General features: G+C 32.5%; 1 protein-coding gene across 1 annotated transcript; it reads left to right on the top strand.

Annotated features, from left to right (window-relative positions):
- Positions 1 to 17,999: 17,999 nt before the first annotated feature.
- On the top strand, positions 18,000 to 21,918 carry LOC137918497 (uncharacterized). The gene is made up of 4 exons (XM_068761318.1): positions 18,000 to 18,153; positions 19,256 to 19,416; positions 20,835 to 20,924; positions 21,835 to 21,918. The coding sequence occupies exons 1-4, from the start codon at positions 18,000 to 18,002 to the stop codon at positions 21,916 to 21,918; spliced, it is 489 nt and encodes a 162-aa protein (XP_068617419.1).
- Positions 21,919 to 23,338: the final 1,420 nt, after the last annotated feature.

Here is a 23,338-nt window from a genome sequence, read left to right as displayed (position 1 = left end):
AACGCCCACTGCTGAATGTATGTCTCCCCGTAGATTTACTATAAGACTAAATGAAATCTTGGCAATTATTGTCATGTAAAGATAAATGTTTCCATAAAGAACCAATCCAAAATTATAGTTTCTTTAGAAACCAACTGAAAATGAGAAACATTCTCTTGCTAATACCATGAGATGATGGATGGTTTCTGATGATCATTGAAACATCGTGTCCACAAACATATATAGACAGAAGCCTTTGAAACAAAGTAGCTTTGTTAAAAAGAGACCAGAAGAAAAATATCAAAGTACCTGTTAAAATAGACAGTCTCAGAAATAGAGTGGCATCTTCAAAAGGAGCATAGCCTACTTAGAAACACAAAAGACGTCTTTGAAACATACTAGTAGCTTATAAAAAAACTATAGCCATATATTCCAACCTTCTTCGTGCCATACCTTACCAAAGCCTTTTTTAAATTCTTACACCCTATATAACACATATAATTTTTATATTAAAGCGAAAGGGTTAAACTCGTATCGAGTCCACTTTGTAATCGCCTCTCTTAACAATTAATTTGCCCACCAGAGGGGTATGGGCCCAGCGTTGGGAAACTAGAGGGTATCTATATATTGTCATAATATATAGAATGATAGTATCAGTATCAGAAACAAGTTAGCCGATTCAGAAATATATTCGCTTACTTAGAAACACAATAGGCGTATTTGAAACAAGTTTATAATCACAGTCCAAAAAGGAGAGTAGAGATTACTAATTTTAGAAAGAGATTAATAGTGTCTGAAAAAGAGTTGCAATTTCAGGAAAGCTGTTGCAGTAGGTTCTGAAATCACAACATACTTTAATGTGAACGTGTCAACTGAAAAAGTCGAATTAATTTGATTCCCGATAAAACTATTTATAACAATGTAAACATAATCGAAATAGGCAAAGTTAAAGTGCATCAACACGCTGCCCGTGATGGAAAGGAAACCCCGGCTCAGGAGACACCACGTGCACCTCCTTTGCCGAAGGAGACCATAATTTTGGAGTCTGTCCATAACAAACGGCAGCCCACCCTACCGACTTACATATTAAGACGCACCTATCTCAGTAAGGCTTGGGAAGTACATAAGTGGTACGCTAAAGATGTTCTTTTATGTGTGTTGGATTTTCATTTGGTCTGACCGCACCGAAAATGGCTATGGTTGTTGCGTAACACCTCGCAGCGATGTTTACCTTCCCTTTTGAGTGCTTCTCGTCAATATTGATATGGTAATGTCGGTAAGTGAGTTCAGATCGGGTTTTTTATGCGATCGCAATTGTGTTGTCGACATTACAATATGAATAAGACATGTTTGGGTATTACATAGTAGGTTAAATTATGCTATATTTACTATTAAACATGTGAGTGTTTTGTTAATAGACTTTGTGTAGCATTTTATCTTGTTTCATCAATTTCTTCTAGACAACAAAACAATATATCTTAAACTTTTCTTTCAAGATATATTCTACATTCAATTTTAGTGTAACTAAGAGTTCCTCAACATCCGAGTCATATATTTCAGATTTTAAAACGTACTTCTTATCTGAATTTAACATGAAACACGCAGTAACCTGTACCAACAGATGACCTGTTAAAAATTTCACTCAGTGTTTGGCACTAATCGGTGTAACATAATTCCTGAAGATGCCCCGTGGCAGTTGTGTAATTCGCATTGTTTGCCGCATGCGCATTTATCAGCGGGCTGACATGCGGTGCATTTTGTTACACGACTACCACTGCATGTGCGGAAGTGGCTAAATATTGGTCCTTTTCTTACTTAGGATGGACTTCCGATGGTAACGCCTGATTCCATTAAAATTTCTTTATTAAAGAAGGCATTTAGATGCACTTATTAATTGCTATTTATTTTAACATTTTTAATAGTTTAGCGTAGTGAGTGAGTACGCCGGCTCAGTAAATATATCTGCTTAGAAGAACCGGCAAGAAACTCAACAGAACACAATATATGAAACTTAACAATGTTATATATATACACTATTATATCAAAAATAAACCAAATTTTGAGCATTTCAATCGACAAAAACTCTTGAATACTATAACAAGATTCATTTAATAATTTACTTTTAAATTTAGAATTGAAACTAAGATACGGAAAGTATCATAAACATACATAACATTTTTTTAAACTTTATTATATATACGAACAATTTTTAATATATATACTCAATCTTATGTCGGATACTATTTTTTATATGAGTATTTAATTTTTAGCATATAAATAATATATTATCAAATATAAATAATATAAATGAAAATTTACCCGGAACTACGCCATAGTTTTATGTGCCGACTTAAAATTTCTATGAGGACAAAAAGCCTTTAAGTAAGAGAAGGACCAATATTTAGCGACTTCCGCACATGCAGTGGTAGTCGTGCAACAAAGTGCACCGCCCGCCAGCCTGCTACCACTAACTACCACTATATGTGCGGAAGTGGCTAAATATTGCTCCTTTTCTTACTTAGGATGAACTTCCGCAAGGTGACGCCTGATTCCATTAAATAAAAAAGCTTTTAGTTTTAGAATCATAGAAATTCAATAGAATGATTACACTAAATCTTTGAAGCCACAGACCAATGCTTCATATTATGTAAGTAAAAGAAATAACAAAAAAAAACCTCGAGTGACGCAATATTCACTTAACACGACTTTTGTCAATTGTAACATGAGTTTAGACACCAATTCGCATCACCAAATACGATGTACGTGCACACAAATTGGTGACGCCCAATATGGAGAAACGCTTTTGGTGTCGACCCTCTAATTAGCTTGGAACTAATTTCGTCACATACGTAACTCGAGGTCCTCGCGCCTTTGTTGAGGTAAATATGGAAAAATTCCAAGGTCATCAATCATTTCTACGTCTCTATAACCTTATCAAGAAATAAATACGCCGGCATTTTTTTTAAATTTAAAATAATTATTGTAAACATCACTTAACATTTACTATTTGTTTTCTACGTATCCAAAACATTTTAAATATATATATTTATATATATTAGTGGAACCGTAAAGTAATGGCGTTTCTGTGCATTTTGATATTTGATTGCCGTTAACTACTTTAAACAGGTTGTATGGCAAAAAATTGTTGATAACGAAGATGAATATATTGTTGATAAGAAATAAAAAGTTGTTAAAAATGTAATCGTGTGAATTTAACTTAAGAAAGCGACATTACCGTCCAGTCCCACTAATATGAATGAATCCCTTTCTAATTATAAGTTTTTTATAATATTTTGTATAATATTGTAATAGACAAACATAATAGAAAATTGGGCAGAAGAAAATTACTAGCTATTAAACCTCGTCGCATTTTATAGTTCACGCGCTTTAAATTCATATTATCAACTGCTCAGTATTTATCGCAAACAGAATTATTTATATATTAAATAAGCGGGTTATTATGATATATGTAACATTGAGTTGTTTTTTTTTTCATTTTAATGCGATAGGCCAATAACTTCTATCCGTCGGCACAGGTATAAACATATATGTATGTATATATGAAGTTCGAATACACCTTGAAAAATAGCTTCACTTTTTCGTATATCGTAAAAGGTGATTAACAGAAAAATATTGTCCACTGTGGATGTCCTAGGATCCAAAAGGATAACAGACTTGTCAAAATATCTCAAGACCATAAGGCTTTTATACTGGATATTTGGTAAGGTAGACGTCTGTTTCACGTATTTCCACCTGCAAGGGTAGTGTTTATTAAGTCCGCGAAGATCAACGAAGTAACCTTTTCTTGTGCCGTCGGCATGCCCACTAAAATTTACTTATATTTGACAGCTCTCATTGAGTAATTTTTAACAATCGAATATAAATGAAATATGTATATGTGTACACTACTATAAACAATTATATAAAAGGTTAATGTATCTCATATTGAAATGTTTGCCTATTTTACATTATAACTTTTCAAAAAACTCGACTGCCTAATTTCTCACTACATTTTGCAAAATTTTCAAAACGCCTACTTATATTAGTAGAAAGAAACGACTAAAATAAGTTTTATACATCGTAAACACTCAGTATTAGGTGAAAGGTGGTCGTGTTTTCTAAAATACAGTTACACGGCACTATATATCGAGAAACTAATTTAAAATATACCAAAACATTATGTTTATTAGATAGGTTAGGAATCAATGTTCGTTTAACTGCCTACCCTTTTTCGGTTGTTTACGATTTGATCGTGTGTCGGAAAATTTGCCATTTTTAGGGAAACTAGATGTTGGGTTAACGGTTCGTTGGCGCCTTAACGGATTTGATGACTAACTTATCCTTATATATTGCTAATATATTCACTATGAACTGTTAATTTAACATCTACTATTTTGATTTTACTACATGAATCACTATTTATTTATTCATCTATATATATGACTATTTATTTTTGATTTTCAAAATGGAAGAAGCAATAACAAGACAAGGATTCTTCTTTCTTTTGACTCACTCTGTGTTTGGCACTAATCAGTGTAACATAACTCTTGAAGATGCCCCGTGGAGGGGTGAAACACGTGTTGAGTAATTTGGCGGTGGCGATTGTGTGATTCGCATTGTTTGCCGCATACGCATTTATCAGCGGGCTGGCGGGCGGTGCATTTCATTGCACGACTATCACTGCATGTGCGGAAGTGGCTAAATATTGGTCCTTTTCTTACTTAAGGATTCAAGACTTTATAATGATCTGTTAATTCCATTTAAACTGCTAACAGTCGCTCGACGAACAGGAGATCCGTAGACAGCAGGCAAAATAGCGAGCAGAACACATGAATACTGCAACCTTAAAGTTATTTAAATAACAGATAAGCGCAAGAAGATAAACACAGTAAATAACGTCGTATTGGAAATATAGACGAAGCCTATGTCCAGTAGACAAAACCTTTTATTAATCAGATAAAATAACTGAGATGCTTCATGTAATAGTTGAGATAATAAATATAGAAGTAGAACCAATAGGAGCGTATTTTTAAGATGCCTAATGTTCAACTGCTGACATCACGACTCTAGTGCGGATTTGGCATTGAAAAGGCTTGTCGATCGGGAGAGTTTGTAGTAGATAGACAGGTTTATAAAGATCATCAGAAGATACTGGATGAAGGTCGATTTCAACTGCTCCGATCATATTAAATTCATGAACATTAAACAAATGTTTGTAAAAAATCTTATTTATATGTAAATAAATTTGATATTGCCAATGACTTGTTCTAATATTAACCCTTTCCTTACCGCAGTACATTCCGCCGAAGTGACGCTACTGAACCGGGCATGTGCGCCACGAAGTGTGCACATTGCATGGCGGTAAGCTGATATTAGAATTTTCTAATTTGTGTTACATATTTAAAGATTTTATTGATATATTAATTAAAAATAGAAGTTAGAATAATTCTTAGTAATTTATTTGGCTGTGATAAATCTTTAAACAGGGATATGCTACATATATGCCCATATTACAAGGTGCTGGCTAATTTAGGCGCTGGTAACGAAAGGGTTAAAGATACTGTAAAAATGACAACACAAAAAATTAACTTCGTTCTTCTCAAACCTTCGTAGCTAAGTTATAGTATGCTTACAGGTTGGTCTTATTCTAGGCTCTATAAACTTGATTATTCTAGTATTCATCTCATGACAAAACTAAAGTGATCTATCTGAGTGATTATATTTAACTTTATTTCGACCCTCATATCTTACCAGTCGCGTCGAGTCATTTCGCGCCATTTCTGTTTACATCGGATATCCGTTAATCGGATATTGACCCCGTATTGTCGTCATCGTATCCTAAAATCCACCTTTTTAAGGAAACTGCGTGGTCCACCGCCCGTCACAATGCCCACGCTGATCAGTTTTATTGCCATTCATTTTGTACTTAATTTTAAGTAATATATACTGTTTTACAATAAAAAAACAGTTCTTAATTCAAAAGTTTAAAATAGAAATAGTTATGACTAATTATTATTAACTGCAGTAAAGGAAAAATCTCTTAGTTAAGAATTGCCGATTCCGAACTGATCTTAGTTGGCTACCGGTGATAATAATGCAAAAATTTAAGCATAAGTTACATCTTCATCAATTAAAGAATCATTAGTTGAAGCATTAAGTTATATTTATGTTTTTTTATATGGCCCTCGCTATTGGGTGCCTCTCGTACCCCCTATCTTTTGTGGGACAGGGACTTTACGGGCAAATTTAATTATTCACATAATTTTTTATTATTTACTTTCTCTTCTTTCATACTTCACATTGTCTCTCGATCTATTCTTTCATGCCACAATTATGCTGTCTTTCCCTTTTGCTCTGTATCACCTTTCATTCATTCCTCTTTTCTTTTTACATTTTCATAATTACATTGTTATTTTATATCACATTTTTATTACTTAAATTCTATAATTATTTTATATCACAGTACTGTATATTATTTTGCTCTTATTTTGTCTTCATTATCTATTTATTTGTAATATTTACGTTTTATTTCTTTCTATAGCATTATTTACGATATATTTAAGTTAAATAGGTTGGCATAAGTAAAGCTATCCCTTAACATCGATGTGTCCCACCCGCTGTCATTTCAGACGAGTAATTCTTAGAGATATATCGGTAAGCTTGAATTTTGACTGGTTGGAAACATTACTTATTATATCAGGGTGTAATATCGTTTCTGTGGACATATTTTACATTAAAACCGATTGATTTTTACCGCTCCAGCATTGAAAATATTTATACTAGATAGCAAAATGTGTTGATAACGAAGTTAATATTATTGATTAGAAATAAAAATTTGTAACAAATGTAGTCGTGTGAATTTAACTTAAATCGACATTACTTTCCGGTACCCCTGATAGTACTTAAAAATTGATTACCGAATTGTACAGAAACTGTAATATATTTAATATAAAAACACAATTTATTTGTATCTAAGACTCGACTTTGTCGAGTAAGTAAAACATTCCATAGACAATATATATGCTTTTATAATAGGATCTTAGGTACTATCCAGCTTCTATTTTTGAATTTTAAATGATTATTAGGCTTGAAAATAAATTGAATTGTATTAAAAATATTTGCAAGTCATTAGAAAAAACCTTTTGAATTCACGGTAGGCTCTTTTCAGATAATCACGCATTCGAAATTCGATTAGCTTTGTAGGATAACATACTAGCGAAATTTAATTCGCTTCTTTTGTACAATATTCATAGAACCTTTGTGTGATAAAGGTTGCTAAAATGTAAATGACTTCATAGAAGATAGTCCATTTTGGAAATGATGTATTTTTAAACGGTTTTATTTAGTTCGACCCGTACGGAATTTATTTATTTGGGTCAAAATTAGAAATTGAAATTTAAGCATCTTCCCGTTGTCAGATTGATCTGAAATTCGGTACACACATTTAATTTAGATGACAATACAATATAATAAAATCAATAACATTATAAATCTAAGATGGCCGCCGATATAAAATGGCGGATTACATATTTTTCCTTAACCCCTTCAATATGGGTATCAAATGAAAGGGCTACACTAGTAAAACACGATGGTTATGTCAAAATTTAAAATTCAAGATGGACGCCGTTGTAATATGGCGGACTAGGTACATATTTTTCCACAACCACCACAATATGGGTATCAAAAAACCGTTTAACTTAAAAGTTTTTTAAATGTATTTATTTATTCTTCTATCGTTTATTAAGCCGATGCCCAATGCAAGGTAAAGTCTACCTCCGCTCCCTACATTCAGCGACTTTACGATACCTCAACTATTTATGACGTCGGTCTACCTAGGGAGGCCACTGCCACTTTAGACGAATAATTCTTTTACGTCAGTGATCATGGTTCTTATGCAGAACTGATTTCTAATTCGATCACGCATCGAAACTTCGAGCAATGATTTGTTCGCCTTCTGGTTATTTAAATGTTAAATAAATATATCTATATAATCATGTTATGGTACGCAGAGGACACTGCTACCAATCCTCTGTAAACTTATTTATGAACAGTAGCACTTCTATATATATTATTTCATATTTCTATATAATTACGATCGTGAATCTTAGCCCTCTATCTAAAACTACTCGTATAAAGGGTATACATGATTTAAAATCGATATTTTACGTTATTTATATCTATATCTTTATCTCTGAATAATTCTTATTATTGTAATGTCATGGATTAGTTTATTTTTTGTGTGAAATCTAAAACAACAAACTATTTTTTTAGTTTTGCTTTCGCGTAACGAAAACAATATACCTGAATAAAAATGGACGACTGTTGAGCTATTAAAATAATAAAGAATTTTCATTTGTAACTGAAAAATTCGACCCGAAAATTCGTACTTTCAAAAAAATCTAAGTTCTAAATTATTTGAATAAAGACTGTTTTATTCACCGTCCAAAAAATTTATGCTTACAAAATTAATATTCCTTACTTATCTCCTTCTATTAAAAATATCCGTCAATTTTAAATATACTTTAATTATAATTGAAATAGTTAATTACAAAGCTCTCTTTTTTAATATAGTTATGATAGAATCTTTGTCAATTGAAACACGTAGCGCCATCTGCTGATACAAATCATTCAAGTTTTATATTAGTCAATAATGATATCACCGAAGTTATTATAATTTACTATGCAATACGTCTCGAACTAGTTAAAACAGTCATCGCTAGATGACACTATAATAAATAAATAACTGTATCGATCTTTCTGGTAGATTACTTTGAATAAAAGAGATCTGTTTGGTATTAAATTTCTTAATTAAGATATAATATTATAATCTATATGAACTGCATATAGATATAATCTAAGTTATCAGTGAATAACTTAAGTATTAAAAGCCTTGACATCGTGAACTGAGTGATAAATAACATATGCACCCGACTCGCAGGTCGTGACCGAGTTTCGAATACGGAACGTTAACTTAATAATTCCATCGCTATGTGAACCTGTTAGCTCGTCTTAACTTTAGTCTAGATTCTAGAATAAGTTATTAGCTTGCGCTCCGTTGACGATACGAAGAAAATAAATTCTACTCTCTCTACGAAAAAAAAATACTTTTGAGCTCATCTGCAACTCGATTCCAATTTGCTAAAACAAATCAAACTCGAAACAAAACTGGGAACAGTGCTAGAATTGAACCCATAACTGTCACATAAATTTAAAAACCCCCAAAGACGATGAAGTAGCCCGAATTAATTGCGTTCTGAAACAAAGTAACGATACTAAACTACCAATGTTTTAATTCTTACTTTTAAATAAATATAAAGGGTTATTCGTCATAAGTGCAAAAGATTTGGTAAAGTGAATGTACATCTAATTTACCCCACTAAGTCAATCGACGACATAGTGGTTGCAGAAATTACTGGATGCGGGCATCGCAAAACCGGAAGTGATGATGGTGATGACATTTTAGAGTGACCACTTTCCAAAGGATCATTCACCCTTTTTAAGTTCTTTCACCTATAACTAGTCAACCTACAGTTTCTAGAAATCTATGTTACTTTAATAAATAAATCGCAAATACAATTTCAAATATATTTTGCTATTCACTTCCCGCAGGCGCTCTTAATGTATTATCGCTTCACATTTTTTTTTGTATTCTAAGTAATTTACTAATATTCACAAAAACGATGATATTAAAGGGAATTTAATTATAATTATATTATGAGTATGCTTCTTTTCCTCGTAACGGATTTTAATTTTCGTATTTACAATGTATTCATTACACGCGCAACATATTGAAATTATCAAAATCGATTCAGGACTACTGACATGCATTCGTTCACCAGTTTAAATTGGTACATTGACTCAGTTGGTATTTCTCTAAGGTCAACTGTATATGAGCGATATTAGGGTGGGTTAAGGGTCTGGTTAGAGTGGCGGGTAAGGTAATTCAAGTCCGTGGGCCGGTTGGGGTGGTCTATGCATTATGTAGGGGGCAATCAATGGTAGTGTCGGTCGATGATTGCCAGTAAAACTACGCGCTATCTATAAAACTATGGAGTAGTTATAAACTATAACATTTTCTATGCAGCTAAAATATTGTGAAGATTTTTTTACATTCTTATTCAGCCTGATTAGTTACAAGTAAAATAGCTTAAAAGGTTTGAATGTATGAAATATTAAATAATGTAATGATAATATGGAAAAACATGTTTTCAAAATTATTGTTTACTATCTATCCGGGCAAACTAAACTGCTTGTTACATGCCTGTCGCATTCCAATAGACAAAATGTCGAGTTCAGTTTTCGATTAAATTTCAAATAAATTATCTAATTTTGGGATCGATAAAGGCTGTTAAACATTGTTGATGGCAATAAAAATTTGCAGCGAATGTACTGACAAAATATTCAAGGTTTTTCTCCAATTTCTACATTTTTCTTTGAGATTTTCTAAAAAGTAAAAAAGCGAAGAATACATACGGTAAAGTCGTTCTCAATTTACGGAGTGACCAAAGGAACCTGATTCATTTTTGTCTATAAAGATGTTATGAATAGAAATTTAACTATGCCAATGAAAATATGACTCGAATTCACAATCAATTCAGGATACATTTTTTTATTTGTTACAGTGTGATGGCATTGTAACATAGCATATTCAATTAACAAATATATTTAAATTTGTTACAGGTTTTAGTAGATGTTTGTATTCTTATCGCATTTTATACCAAAGCATAAATATAATTCAGATACTTTCTCTACTATTCAACATACAAAAATAAAAATATAAAAATAAATCCTTAATAACATGAAGAAAAATTATAAACAAAAACTTTATTTCTAAACACTGTAATTAATAATACGGATATTCACGATACATATTTACGATAAATACAGCGCTGTAAATATATATATATATATAATGTTTATATAAATATACATTTGTAATATATGGTCGTATTTCTTCAGTATACATTGCCCAAATTATCTAAAATTCACTGTTATTACAGTGTATGTAGATGCCAGAATAGTATTTCGAAGGCTATAGAGATATTTATTACATTACATAACATCATGTAAGAAATCTAATGTTCCAACATATCAACGTAACATCTTTCCTTAAGTATTGTTACAAAACAACATCGATGATTTCTCGGAAAGAAAATAAATATATATTACAATGATAGGGAGAAAACTTTTGATATAACATCGTGATTTTATCCATATGCCTTATAAACAAAGTTTCTGATGTCTATTGGGATATTTGCTTACATGTTTGTACTTATTCAACTCTAGAAGGATATATGGTACATGATAAGTAAAAATCAAAATCAAATTATTCTTCATTCGTATAGGCTATTACAAGCACTTTCAAATCATCATAAAATGTCAGCATTTTGGACCCTGCAGGAAGCTACGACCAGCTCAGAAGGCAGTTCTGAAGATCCGGCGAGAAACTCAACATTTGCTTTACAAATATAGTTTTATAAAGAATGCGCGACAATAATTAGCTTCCTGAGTGAGCATCGACATTTAATTCTACTCATTAACATCAGTATAGTATTCTTGGATACAATGGTATACTTTTTTCAATAGCATTTTTTTTAATATTATTTTTAATCTCTACAACAGAAGATCTAAAATTGATTGTGGAATTTTATTGTACAAACATATACCTTGCGCCATAAATGATTTATTTAATTTTTTAACACGAAAACAAGGATTATTCAGTTTATTTTCATTCCTTGTATTAACACCGTGTAAGGATATAGTATACTAGGATTATTCAGTCTATTTTCACTCCTTGTATTTACACCGTGTAAGGATATAGTATACTAGGATTATTCAGTCTATTTTCACTCCTTGTATTTACACCGTGTAAGGATATAGTATACTAGGATTATTCAGTCTATTTTTACTCCTTGTATTTACACCGTGTAAGGATCGCGCTCTTAAGTGGTCAATTACTGGTGCCGTTACCATATACCGTTCTTTATTTAAAAAAAAATAATTACAGATTTAATATTCTGTACTACAGAAATTAATTTTGTCTTTATCTGTATTTCTCTCACCTTACGATGGTTTTATTATGTTTTATTACTTCTGTTATTTGTTTACAGAATCGCAAGAAAGTGCAGCAGTTTTCGTTGTATTCCACGAGAAGCAAAGTTGCTACTTGTAATTATTTTTCTCAATTCTATTTCGTACACGCAATAATATTAACCCTTCTATAGTAACCGACCAAGTAGAGATTCGTCTCTCTCAAGTGTCTTTGAGTCTGAATATTAACATATGTTTATATATATTTATAAGTAATCATTGTAAATGATTCAAAGTGAACAATAATATTAATGTAATGAAAGGTCGTATCGGATTTGTACAAATTAATATATATGACATTGAATCAGATATACGGATATCTTTAAACGAAAATTACCGACATAGCCCACCGGTTTGAGGTGGCAGTGTGCGAAATGGCGCGTAGACCAGATGGCTGAAGCAATAAGGTGTTGGATTGGCGACGATCATTCACTAGTTCTTTGTATGAATACTGCTGTAGCGAGTCCTTAAGACAGCCTTATTAAGTTGAAGACGCTGAATGCAGGTATATCGGTCGTTTGGGAAATCTATCTAGGCATATATCCTACAGTGTACTTATCAGGTTTGAAATGATGATGTGAATGTAACAATTTTTCGACTCCACAGACACCTATGTTATCGCGGTCGTCGGGTTTGGTGTCTCGCTTGTAGTGTGCCAGTATTTTCTATATAACCATTGTTAGTCCTGTACATGCCATGCTCAATATGTTTTGATACTTTAAAAATTCAACTAGTTTTAACTGTAAATCATCATTGGTAAGTAAATTACATAAACAGATTTTATCAATGAATATACTACACAAATGAGAAATATTGTATCATGTCGGAAACTATGAGAAAAGAATGGTATGTGGTCATTACTCTTTTTAAATCTATCCTTTTTTGAGTTTAGATACATTCCAATTTAAAAAAAATAAGTTAAGAAATAATTATTTACAATAAAAAAACTGTTACTCGATTGACAATAATTAAGTATTTAGGTATATTTAATAGAATTTCGCAATAATTAGTTGCGTTTTGCTCTTAATTTGGCATAGTTTAATGCACATTCACCGTAAAATAGCAATATCACAATAACACGAACAACTAACAATTAAAAAATGACGGTAGAATTGACTTGTAATCACTAAAATTGTTATTTTCGGACTTAAGTCCGATTCTTGTGATTTAAATCACAGATTTTAGATTTAATTTATTGTTTACACAAGTGAACACTGTAATAAAATCAATTAGTGAAGAATGAATGGTTGTTTTATGGGAGAACGGATTGTAGACATCGAATGATAGGTTTTGTAAAATAGATAATAAGTTGGTAGGTAGTTGTGAAGCAGGTGGGTACTTATCTGTATTTAGCCGTGGCGCGGTGCTTTAGCTGTTCCACTGGACCCAGCGATGATTGAGAGTCCACCACGTTCTTCACCAATGGACGACGTTGACTCGATATTTCAGGATTTTCTTGCGAACCTCGTAAATCAGACGTCGACCTGCCAAAGTCGCCAATGTTGGTTCCTTTGGGAACCTACATAGTCTTTAAATTTGAATAAAATCCCAGATAATGCTTAATTTTATATTACCCTTTAACGAATTTACAATAGGTCTTTAGTCGATGAATGTCGGGCGAGAAGTGACGTTTACCCACGTGTTTTTTAATAATATAAGTGACCGCAACATATTTTAATCTGTTGATTAAAAATATCCTGACTATAAAGTTTGTTGACAAAACGTAAGCGTTCTTTTCTCTAGTGAATGCGGAAGATAGGACGAATTGTAAGTAATAAATCCTGATTAGTGTACGCGCGGTTTTATTTCGCTAAGATTCTAGAAGTAAAAACAAATAATAAATGGATTTTTAAGAGCGTTTTCTAGTCGGGTAGATGTTTACAGATGTTTTTAATGAACGAAATTTCATAATTGTTACATTATAATACTGACAGCCAGAAAAAAGACATTATTTATTACAGCACTGTGTTTTATTAAATCAGTTTGCGACATGTGTTACAGTACCCGGCGATAAATATTGCACATCGACCTTTGGAAAAAGACAATCGACTAATTTCGGCTTTGTAGAGCATTATCTCTGTCGCACGAAATACAACGACTGACAAAACGTTACATAGGTAGTGTGGGACTAGCCGATTGCCTCTTTCCAAAGGTCGATGTGCAATATTTATCGCCGAGTACTGTATATGTCTTATTGTGCTATCAAATCATCATATCTTAGAGAGAATACAATAAAAAAAAGATAAAATTAATTTAATTTTGCCAATGATTTCATAAAAATGCTAATTAAAAGTCATTAAAAATATTTATTGAATATATAAAGTATCAAAATAGTTTAAGCGGACCACATAACACCGTTGAGGGCTGAAAGAAATTGTTGTAGGTGAAAATAAAACCTACATTAATCCAATCGGATAGTACGGACGATGGCGCGAAGACCACCGGACGTCGACGCCATTTTATATTCCCGCCATTATAAACAAAGTTTCGTACCGATCATTTTGTTAAGAAATATTCAAAACAGTTCCGTGTCATATTTAACATAAATACTTCATTTTACTTATAATAAGTGTTTAGAAAAATCGATAAACTTGATCCTTATAAGTTAAGGTGATACTGTGTTAATGTTAGGATAAGTAAAGTAAGTTACAGTGACATGCGTCATTTATTTTACTGCAATAAGGCTCGAGCATTGTATCGATTGGTTAATATCACAACCTATATATGTATATATGTTTATAATCTACAATGACTCAGTTTCTAAACGAGCCATGGATAGGATTATGTTTGGGAAGTCCCTACGAGGTCGAATTAGGAATGGGGAGATCCCTAGACGAATGAAAGTAACCAGAAGTGGCAGTGGGTATGCCACTTAGCACGCAGAACAGATAGCCTTTAGGCTTTAGGATTTTGAAGTAGAGATAACTGACAGGGAAACCCAGCGTAGGGCGTCCAGCGTGGACAAATTGCCTTATTAAGTATGCAGAGAGTAATAGGCCTAAGTCCAGTCTGAGATGTTTTACTGGCTGAAATGGTAATGGTGATGGTGATAATTATCTACGGTGAGACCGACTCTTGTAATTAAAGATTGTTTTTAGAATATGGCTCTTTTACTCTTTTAACTTTAATGATACCTTTCAACTTTTAATAAAGGTATGTATTTGTATTGTACATAAACATGTCATTGTAAACGGTGTTTGAAGGTGTTGATGCTGTTAGCTCTGGGGGATTTTATAGTTCATCGAATTTTAGTTCACGGATAGGAAGTGTCTGTGAACTTTGAAAATTAAAACTAGACATAGAGATTTACACACGTACCTTCGCACAAAAGTAGCAATGCTAAATGTGTGTGTGTGTAGTATTGTGTATGGAAGTGTGTGGTTTTGGATGGTAGGACCATTAGGCAATCTAAGGTAGAATAAAACTCCTACCTCGGATTGCCCTCGTAAAGGCGGGCGACCACCTTCACAACATGTCGGCTTGTACGTTATGTGACACCTGATTTCGTTGCATCGCACACGTTTATGCTTACGACGTGTTTGTTGTTAGTATAAATATGACCTTGATGCATATATTTTATTACCAGCTGTGATATTTCCCGTGTTAATGTATTTGCTATAAATTGTTCAAGGTAAAAAAGGCGTGTTATTACACGAGTTCACAATCGGGGATATTGTATACACACACATACACACACATATATATATATATATATATATATATATATATATATATATATATATGTGTGTGTGTATATCAATCCCTTTTCCCATGGTCACGCTATAATCTAATATCAAGTTATGATGTGTTACTTTATCAAGTTCATTCATCACCTGTATTAGTTTAATACTTACTACTAACTACTAATACTTAGTAGAAGGTTCTTTTCGATAAATATGCTAATTGCAGTGTATCCTGCATTTGTTTTGTGCAAAATCGCAAACAACGGTAGTTAAGTTTTATAACATTAATTTGGAAAATAATTTTATTTTTCACGGATATTTTAGTTCCAATTTTCAAAATCATCAACATTATTTATCTGTGCACGATTGAATATAACTTACGAAAGAAACGTTTTTGTTTTTTAATTTATTTTGAATTGAAGTAGTTAAACAGGACCTCTGTTTGACCACCTAGTATTAATATAAACTAATCTATTAGAGAATTAGAAGCAAGGGTACGAAGATTTACGTGTAAATATAAAAAGGTATATATTTAAATTTAATAATGATTATTGTAATGAATAACATAAGTTTTTTTATTTATTAGAATCTATTAACTAGTGGATTACATACACTACAAACTATAAAAAACTGTACTTAAAGAAATAACCAAAAGTACTAATCAAGACTAAGTATCACTGTGATAAACAAATAGACATTATGTAAAGAAATAATTATATCTCCTTAATTTAAGATATTTTTACATTAATAATATCTATTTTGTTAACTATGTTGTAACAAAATTTTCACATGAAATATTAATTAATTTTTTTTTAGTAATTTTTTAATTAGTAAAATTTTATAATCAATATTAAAAAAGATTGAAAAGATAATATTTGAGATTTAAAACGTAATATTAGCGTAGACAAGCTCATTGTTACGCCCCGAACATGAGCCTTATTTTCTTTTAACTAATCTCAATAATAGTCATAAAATTAAAATGATAATGTTTTTTTTAAAGAATATATCAAGATATGTCGATGTATGTACTAAAATGGTGGGAAAAATTGATTAATTCCCGCCATTTTAGCACAGACTAAAAAACGTTCGACAGATTAAAAATATCCCGAGCATAAACTTTGCCAGCGAACGAACGATCTTTCCTCTCGTGAACACGGAAAATAGAATGGATTGCGAGTAATATTTCCTGATTAGTATACCCTGGCTCTGACTTTCCAAGAACGAAAGAAAAACAGCGATTTGAATAAACCGTTTATTCACTTTGCCACAGATGTTTACGGATTATTCCTTATTTATTGTTAGAGTTGCCAATTATAAATATAAATTGCATTTATAATGAAATTTAAATTTATTTGTACAATTATTAAAATAGATTTTAATTAAAATTTCTAATTATGGCGCAGTTTATATTATTTAAAGAATAAGTCTTTTAGGTTTCGTTGATATTTTTATGAAAATAGCAGGCAGAATAATTTTTTTAATGTTATAACGGTATAGTGATCTCTTTATTAATTCTCTTTTCGATAAACAAATACAAAATAAAATGTCGGTCAATGAACCAATGTTTTTTTTTGTAACCTTTTTAATTTGGGTCGTAACAGACAGCGCCATGTTCGTTCAACTTTAGGACCTACTTTTAGGTTATGGGCTCAAATTAATACAATTACGCTTTTGTTACATTTTGTATTGTTAAACATAATATTTTAAAATATTATTTACAACAATGAAAATGCAAAACAAAGAAATTGCTTTTAAATTATAGTTAATATTTTTTTTAGCTTATTTTGTTTAAACGCCTGCTGTAATAGAATAGCAATTATTATAATAAACAAATTAGTTTACTTTTTACATTAGGCATTAAAGTCTTCTGTATGTTTTTAATGAAATAGTATTGATGCTAAAAGTTTTTTTATGATTTATATATATGTATGTATATGCAAGTATTATTGTATGCATGTCTCTCATCTCCATCCAAAGGTTGTCAGGTAGAGATCGTATCCAGTGAGAAGACCGCCTATCGTACCATATAAGTTGTTGTTTTTTCACTCCATTTATTATCTATGGTGTATAAAAAAGTGTTCTTTAAAAATTAAATCTAATCGCCATCGCTTTTATATTCGCAATTAGTGTATCCATTACAAGTGAAGTAAATTAACAATACATATATTTTAAAATAATGTTTTAGATTCTAAAATCAGATAACGTAGTGGAATTTTGAAATAATAAACATATTGGTACATATTAAAAATGGGATGCGGATCGTCTGGTCAAGTTGTCTCAAGCGAAAACATTCCAAATGACGGACACAATGGTAAACAAGCCGGCAACGTAAATCATGGTGACCATGACGACGGATTACCTACGGTAGTTTTACCCGAGACTCCTGTTAAAACAAAACCACGTGAGTGACATGAAATTTACCACTTTCTATTTTTTATTGTACACCAATACCTCACTTTGCGTCGTGGTTACGTTCCAAAAAAACACGACGCAAATTGAAACGCCGCAAAGTGAATTAAAATTTTCTATAGCAAACCATGTAAAGATCGAAGATAGGTTCCAAGATAGGTTCCGGGTTACGAAAATACAACTTCTTTTTCAAAAAGAAAATTGAACAAAGTAAACATTTATAGAACAAAAATAATATAACTCTGCCAATAAATAAATTGGAAAAATATATAACTTTTTTGTAACCAGAAACAACACGTTAAAATCTATATAAATTTATTATTCCCTTTTTAAAAAAACACAACGCACTACATTACAACACACTACGTAATTGAAATTGAACTCCAAAATTAGCAAAACAAAGTGAAAATAAAACTGTATTCAAATTGCGTTGATTTTTAGTTAGAAAGGAAATCTCCGAGTTTTGATGGCATGGCTAAAACAAAAATGTTGCCATCTTTTGAAAAAAGAGAAAATTTCAAAAAAACAATTAAAGACTCGAAACCAAAACAACGCAACCTCGAAAATCTAACAACGCACAGTAAAAATTAGTACTAATTAAGCAGCGACGCAACTTCGGAAAAAACTCAAAACGAAACGATGCAAAGCGAGGTATTGGTGTACACTAATAGGGTGTCCAAATAACATACATTTCTTCGTAATTAATTGCTTATACATTCATTCGTTCATATTGTAATTCAAACAGGATCGATTACAGTAATCACTTTTGTTCGTCATGAAAATAATGCCCAACATGCCCAGATCTAAGAAGGGCACATAACATACTCAGGCGAGTTTTTAAAGTCAATTTTTCCATTTTTAAAATAAATATACATATGTAATAATTGTTTTCCTTTCTCAGCCTTTCTCAACTATAAACTTATTATGGGATCCCTTCGTCTCGATTTTCTCTGTTTTAGACAATTAAGTCCATTTGATTTGTGGTCTTTTCTGGTCCCATGATCTCAGTTCTAATATGCCCCTAAAAGTTTTAAAATATTCCCAATGACAATAATCAAATTTGGGACTCAGAAATATCAAACACATTCTTTCAGCGGTAGCTTACGAGATTCCCATAGAAGAGTTCAAAGGAAACCGCGGCACCGCATCGACACCGCCACCCCACGTCCAGCGTCTGCTGCAGCCTCCCAGCGCTGGGATCAGTCTGCCCCACATAGAAGGGAAGCTCGCTGAGGCAGAAATGAGAAGACAAACGGTAAGACCTTATGGCTATAATGTCTCATCATATCGTCATCAATCTTTCAGCCGTAAGATGCCTATTAAACGGAAGCTGCCTCCACAGTTATCGACTACCTTAACAAGGTCGTGGACATCCACCCAAAGGTAGACAGGACATTCACCCTCAGAAAGACATACTATGCAATGGTTGTCGATGTGGGGTCTTCACTTTTTTATTTTATTTACATACACATTGTTTTGGGTGTTTATTATATTTTCCGGGCTCTTTCAATTCTAGTTTTCTTTTTCTTTTCTCTATCTCCTGTTTATTTAGTTGCCTGCCCGACCTGTGTCAGTTTTAGTTCTTTTTATTGTATCCTCCACTATCTTCCTGCAGCATTTGAAGAGCGCCTGTCATTGCTATCTTTTATTAGTGAGGCAAAGTTGTCCTCGCATCCATCCTCCATTCGGCATCCAGAGGTAAACCGAGATCCTCCTAATGTGGGACAGTCGGATATCAGATGCACCACGGTCTGGCCTACACCCAGTTCACAGAAGAATGCGGGACTTTCCTTGAGCTTAATACAGTGAAGTTACTTTGAGAATCTCTTTAAGTATTCACCTTAGAAACTTAAAAAAACAGTTGCCGTGTACGTGTATGCTAATTAACCAGCCTACTACCAAGTCGACTTGTTAATTCACCGGGCTATGTCAATAATTTTCGTTCGTCTAATGTTTGTCTGAAGTCCAACTCAGGTGTCGTAGACGAGTTCCGTGCATAGACAGAGGTCTAGTCAGAGGTCCGTAGCTTGTTAGCCACCTTGCTAGCCTGTAGACGCCCAATGCAAGGTATAAGCCTCCTCCAAAGGCATATGGGACGACATACCATAATCACTACACTTGGCAGTTGGATTGGCGATCACAGTGTAGTATTATGATATAAAATTAAAATCCTCGTAGTTTTTTCCAGTCGGAAAAGAGTTTTGTAAAAATTTTAATTATTTTGTAATTCGCATTCATCATCTTTTCATCCTATAGATACCGATCGCTAGGCATAGGCTTTTCTCACAGATATCTATGCCACACACACATCTATTCCACACACACATCTATCCCACACACATCTATCCCACAGATATCAGGGGATACGCCACGTTTGGCTAGCGGATTGACGATAGCATTGTGGTATTATTGTATGCAGAGAACGCTGCTTTCCATCCTCTGATAACTTGTTTGTAAGCAGTGGTATCAATATACAATTATGCACAAAGTGAAAAATTAATATAACACTGTTTCTCGGTAATCGAACATGAAACCTACAATTTACTTTAATGAAATAAAAAATCAATGAAAGCAAAAATTTAAAAGAAATTTCTGGAACTAGATTTCCATGATATTCTCTTTTTGTTGATATTCTTATATTTAAACAATTTTCAAAGTTTTTCATTCTTACAGATCTTACAGCAGCGTGCGACGTCGGCCCAGAAGCGAACCCAGAAGAATATGAAATCAATGTACGATACCAATGACGTCAGAACAAATCAGGTAATCTTAAGTAAACAATTACAGTAATTGTTTTGGCTAAAACGGTATCTAAACAATCGTGTTACACCTTGAAACAAATCAACTGAAGTTTACCTTAGCTTACAATTTAAAAACCGGCTGATGTCAATTTTCTATTAGACTTTAAATATGCTTTTTGCAATATCATCATCATTTCAGCAATAGGAGGTCCATAGATTGCAGACCTATTCATAGATATCTAATAAAACATTTAATGGAATCAGGCGTTACCTTGCGGAAGTCCATCCTAAGTGAGAAAAGGACCAATGTTTAGCCACTTCCGCACATGCAGTGGTAGTCGTGCAACAGAGTTTACCGCCCGCCAGCCCGCTGATAAGTGCGCATGCGGCAAACAATGCGAATTACACAACTACCACCGTTAAATCACTCAACACATGTTTCACCCCTCCACGGGGCATCTTTAGAAGTTATGTTACACCGATTAGTGCCAAACACACAGCTCTGTGTTTGGCACTAATCGGTGTAACATAACGTGCACTTTGTTGCACGACTACCACTGCATGTGCGGAAGTGGCTAAATATTGGTCATTTTTTCATCTAATAAAACATATAGGATGAAGCCTGCGTCCAGATTCTTCTGAAGACATTAACAAAGATCGTCTATCCCTTGTGACGTCAAACGCGGTGGGTGCCAGCCCGTGGTCTCCACAGCTCGATGGAAAATTTTAGTAACAGTTCGTTTACGGATTGAATTTTTGAATCGATTTCTTAGAACAATCCCTAGTATAGATCTCGTTGAGCAACTATCAGCATAAAGATCTTTAGAATAGGATCGTTAAAACAAATCAAGCACCTTTAAATATAGTGACAGTTATATAGCGTAAATATAATTTTAACTAAATATATTTTTAATTTTTAAAATTATTTTCAGTACGCAGATGGAATAAAACATGTATCAAATACTCTAACCATACCACCCGAATCTGGATTGTGTGAAGATAAAAATATATCATAGATTGTGTAATATAATTAAATAAAACTAGTTAAATATATCACTGAGTTTTATTTAAACTAGAAATTGATGGATTTACCAAAAAATTACCGGTCTGAAATATTACTGGGTACAATCGAGACGAAAATGTCTACTGCTGAATTGTAAAGTGTAAACATTACTGATTTCTTTATTCAGTCACAATGTCTATTTACATTTTATTGTAGACCATAGATAATAACTAAAAAAAGTAATTGTTTATATAGTGGTACAAGAGGACTTCTTATCGCCCCAAGTGATCTCTACCAGACAACCTTAGAATGGAGATGAGAGACATGAAAGAGAAGGTAGCGAAACACAGAAGAGAGTGAGAGGCAGACATACATATATACAAAAATACTTATGTATACATATATACACATATTACTATACTCAGAGTATTACTGTTTTCAAATTTTAGATCGACGTATGTATAAAAAGAACTGGACAACTTTATGTCTTAGCGTAACAAAGAGATATACACTATTTCGTGTTTTATAAGCCTATAAAACAATTATTTTTGTAGGTATATAGTTTCATTTGTCAATAAACTAAGGCAAAATAATCTTCGAATATGTTGACAAAATAAATGTGTTCTCTTTTTATCGTCCCGGTTTTTAGAAACCTTTCTATCTTCACCTATCTTGGATTGATAGGGACAATTTTTACCTAATTATTTATTCTCGTATTACTTTATTTCCACACTCTTCTTTTGTCTGTTTTAGTATCTCTCACTCGTTCTACTTCTTTCTTATCACATTATCTTTTATTCCTATCCATTCCTTATAACCTTACTACTCGTATATCATCACTATTCCTCCTAGACTACTACTTTATGATTTTTAATTTTGTTTATCTACTTTTTTGACATTTTAATACTCTCAAATTTATAACTTTTCTTATTACATTTTATATGTACATTGTATGACAATTTATTACAGTTTATCTTTTACTTTTCCGAATGTTGTTGTGTTTTATAATATTTTATCACAAGAAAGTAAAATAAAAATGTAAATAAAGATAGAATAAATGTAAGATTAAATTAAAGAATAAAAATAAATAAAATGTACCTAGCCACCTTAGAGTAAGAAGATGATGGAAGAAAGGCGAGGAAAGAAAGAAGGTATAAAAGAACAAAACGAAAGATATTGTGAAGGACAAAAGTAAAGAATGAAAGATATTGTGACGCGTGAAAGAGAGTGATAAATAAAGAAAAGACTGAAAAAAAATTTATTATGAAGTCTTTGATCTCAAAAAGTTAGGGGTACGAGAGGCCTCCAATAGCGGGCGCCATAAAAAAATATTTTATCACTTTTCTTATTACCTATTGGCAGTATTCTAGAAAGGTTTGGCGGCGTTTCTCTGAACTTACCAATGAAGTATGTCATAGGTGATATGTGCCAAC

The sequence above is a fragment of the Battus philenor genome, unplaced genomic scaffold, assembly GCF_028537555.1.
Source record: "Battus philenor isolate CCGP_79_NKW_IND1 unplaced genomic scaffold, ilBatPhil1.0.hap1 SCAF_14, whole genome shotgun sequence".
In the NCBI taxonomy this organism is placed as follows: domain Eukaryota; kingdom Metazoa; phylum Arthropoda; class Insecta; order Lepidoptera; family Papilionidae; genus Battus; species Battus philenor.
The sequence above is the reverse complement of the archived record's forward strand: the minus strand, read 5'-3'. Positions and strand labels throughout refer to the sequence as shown.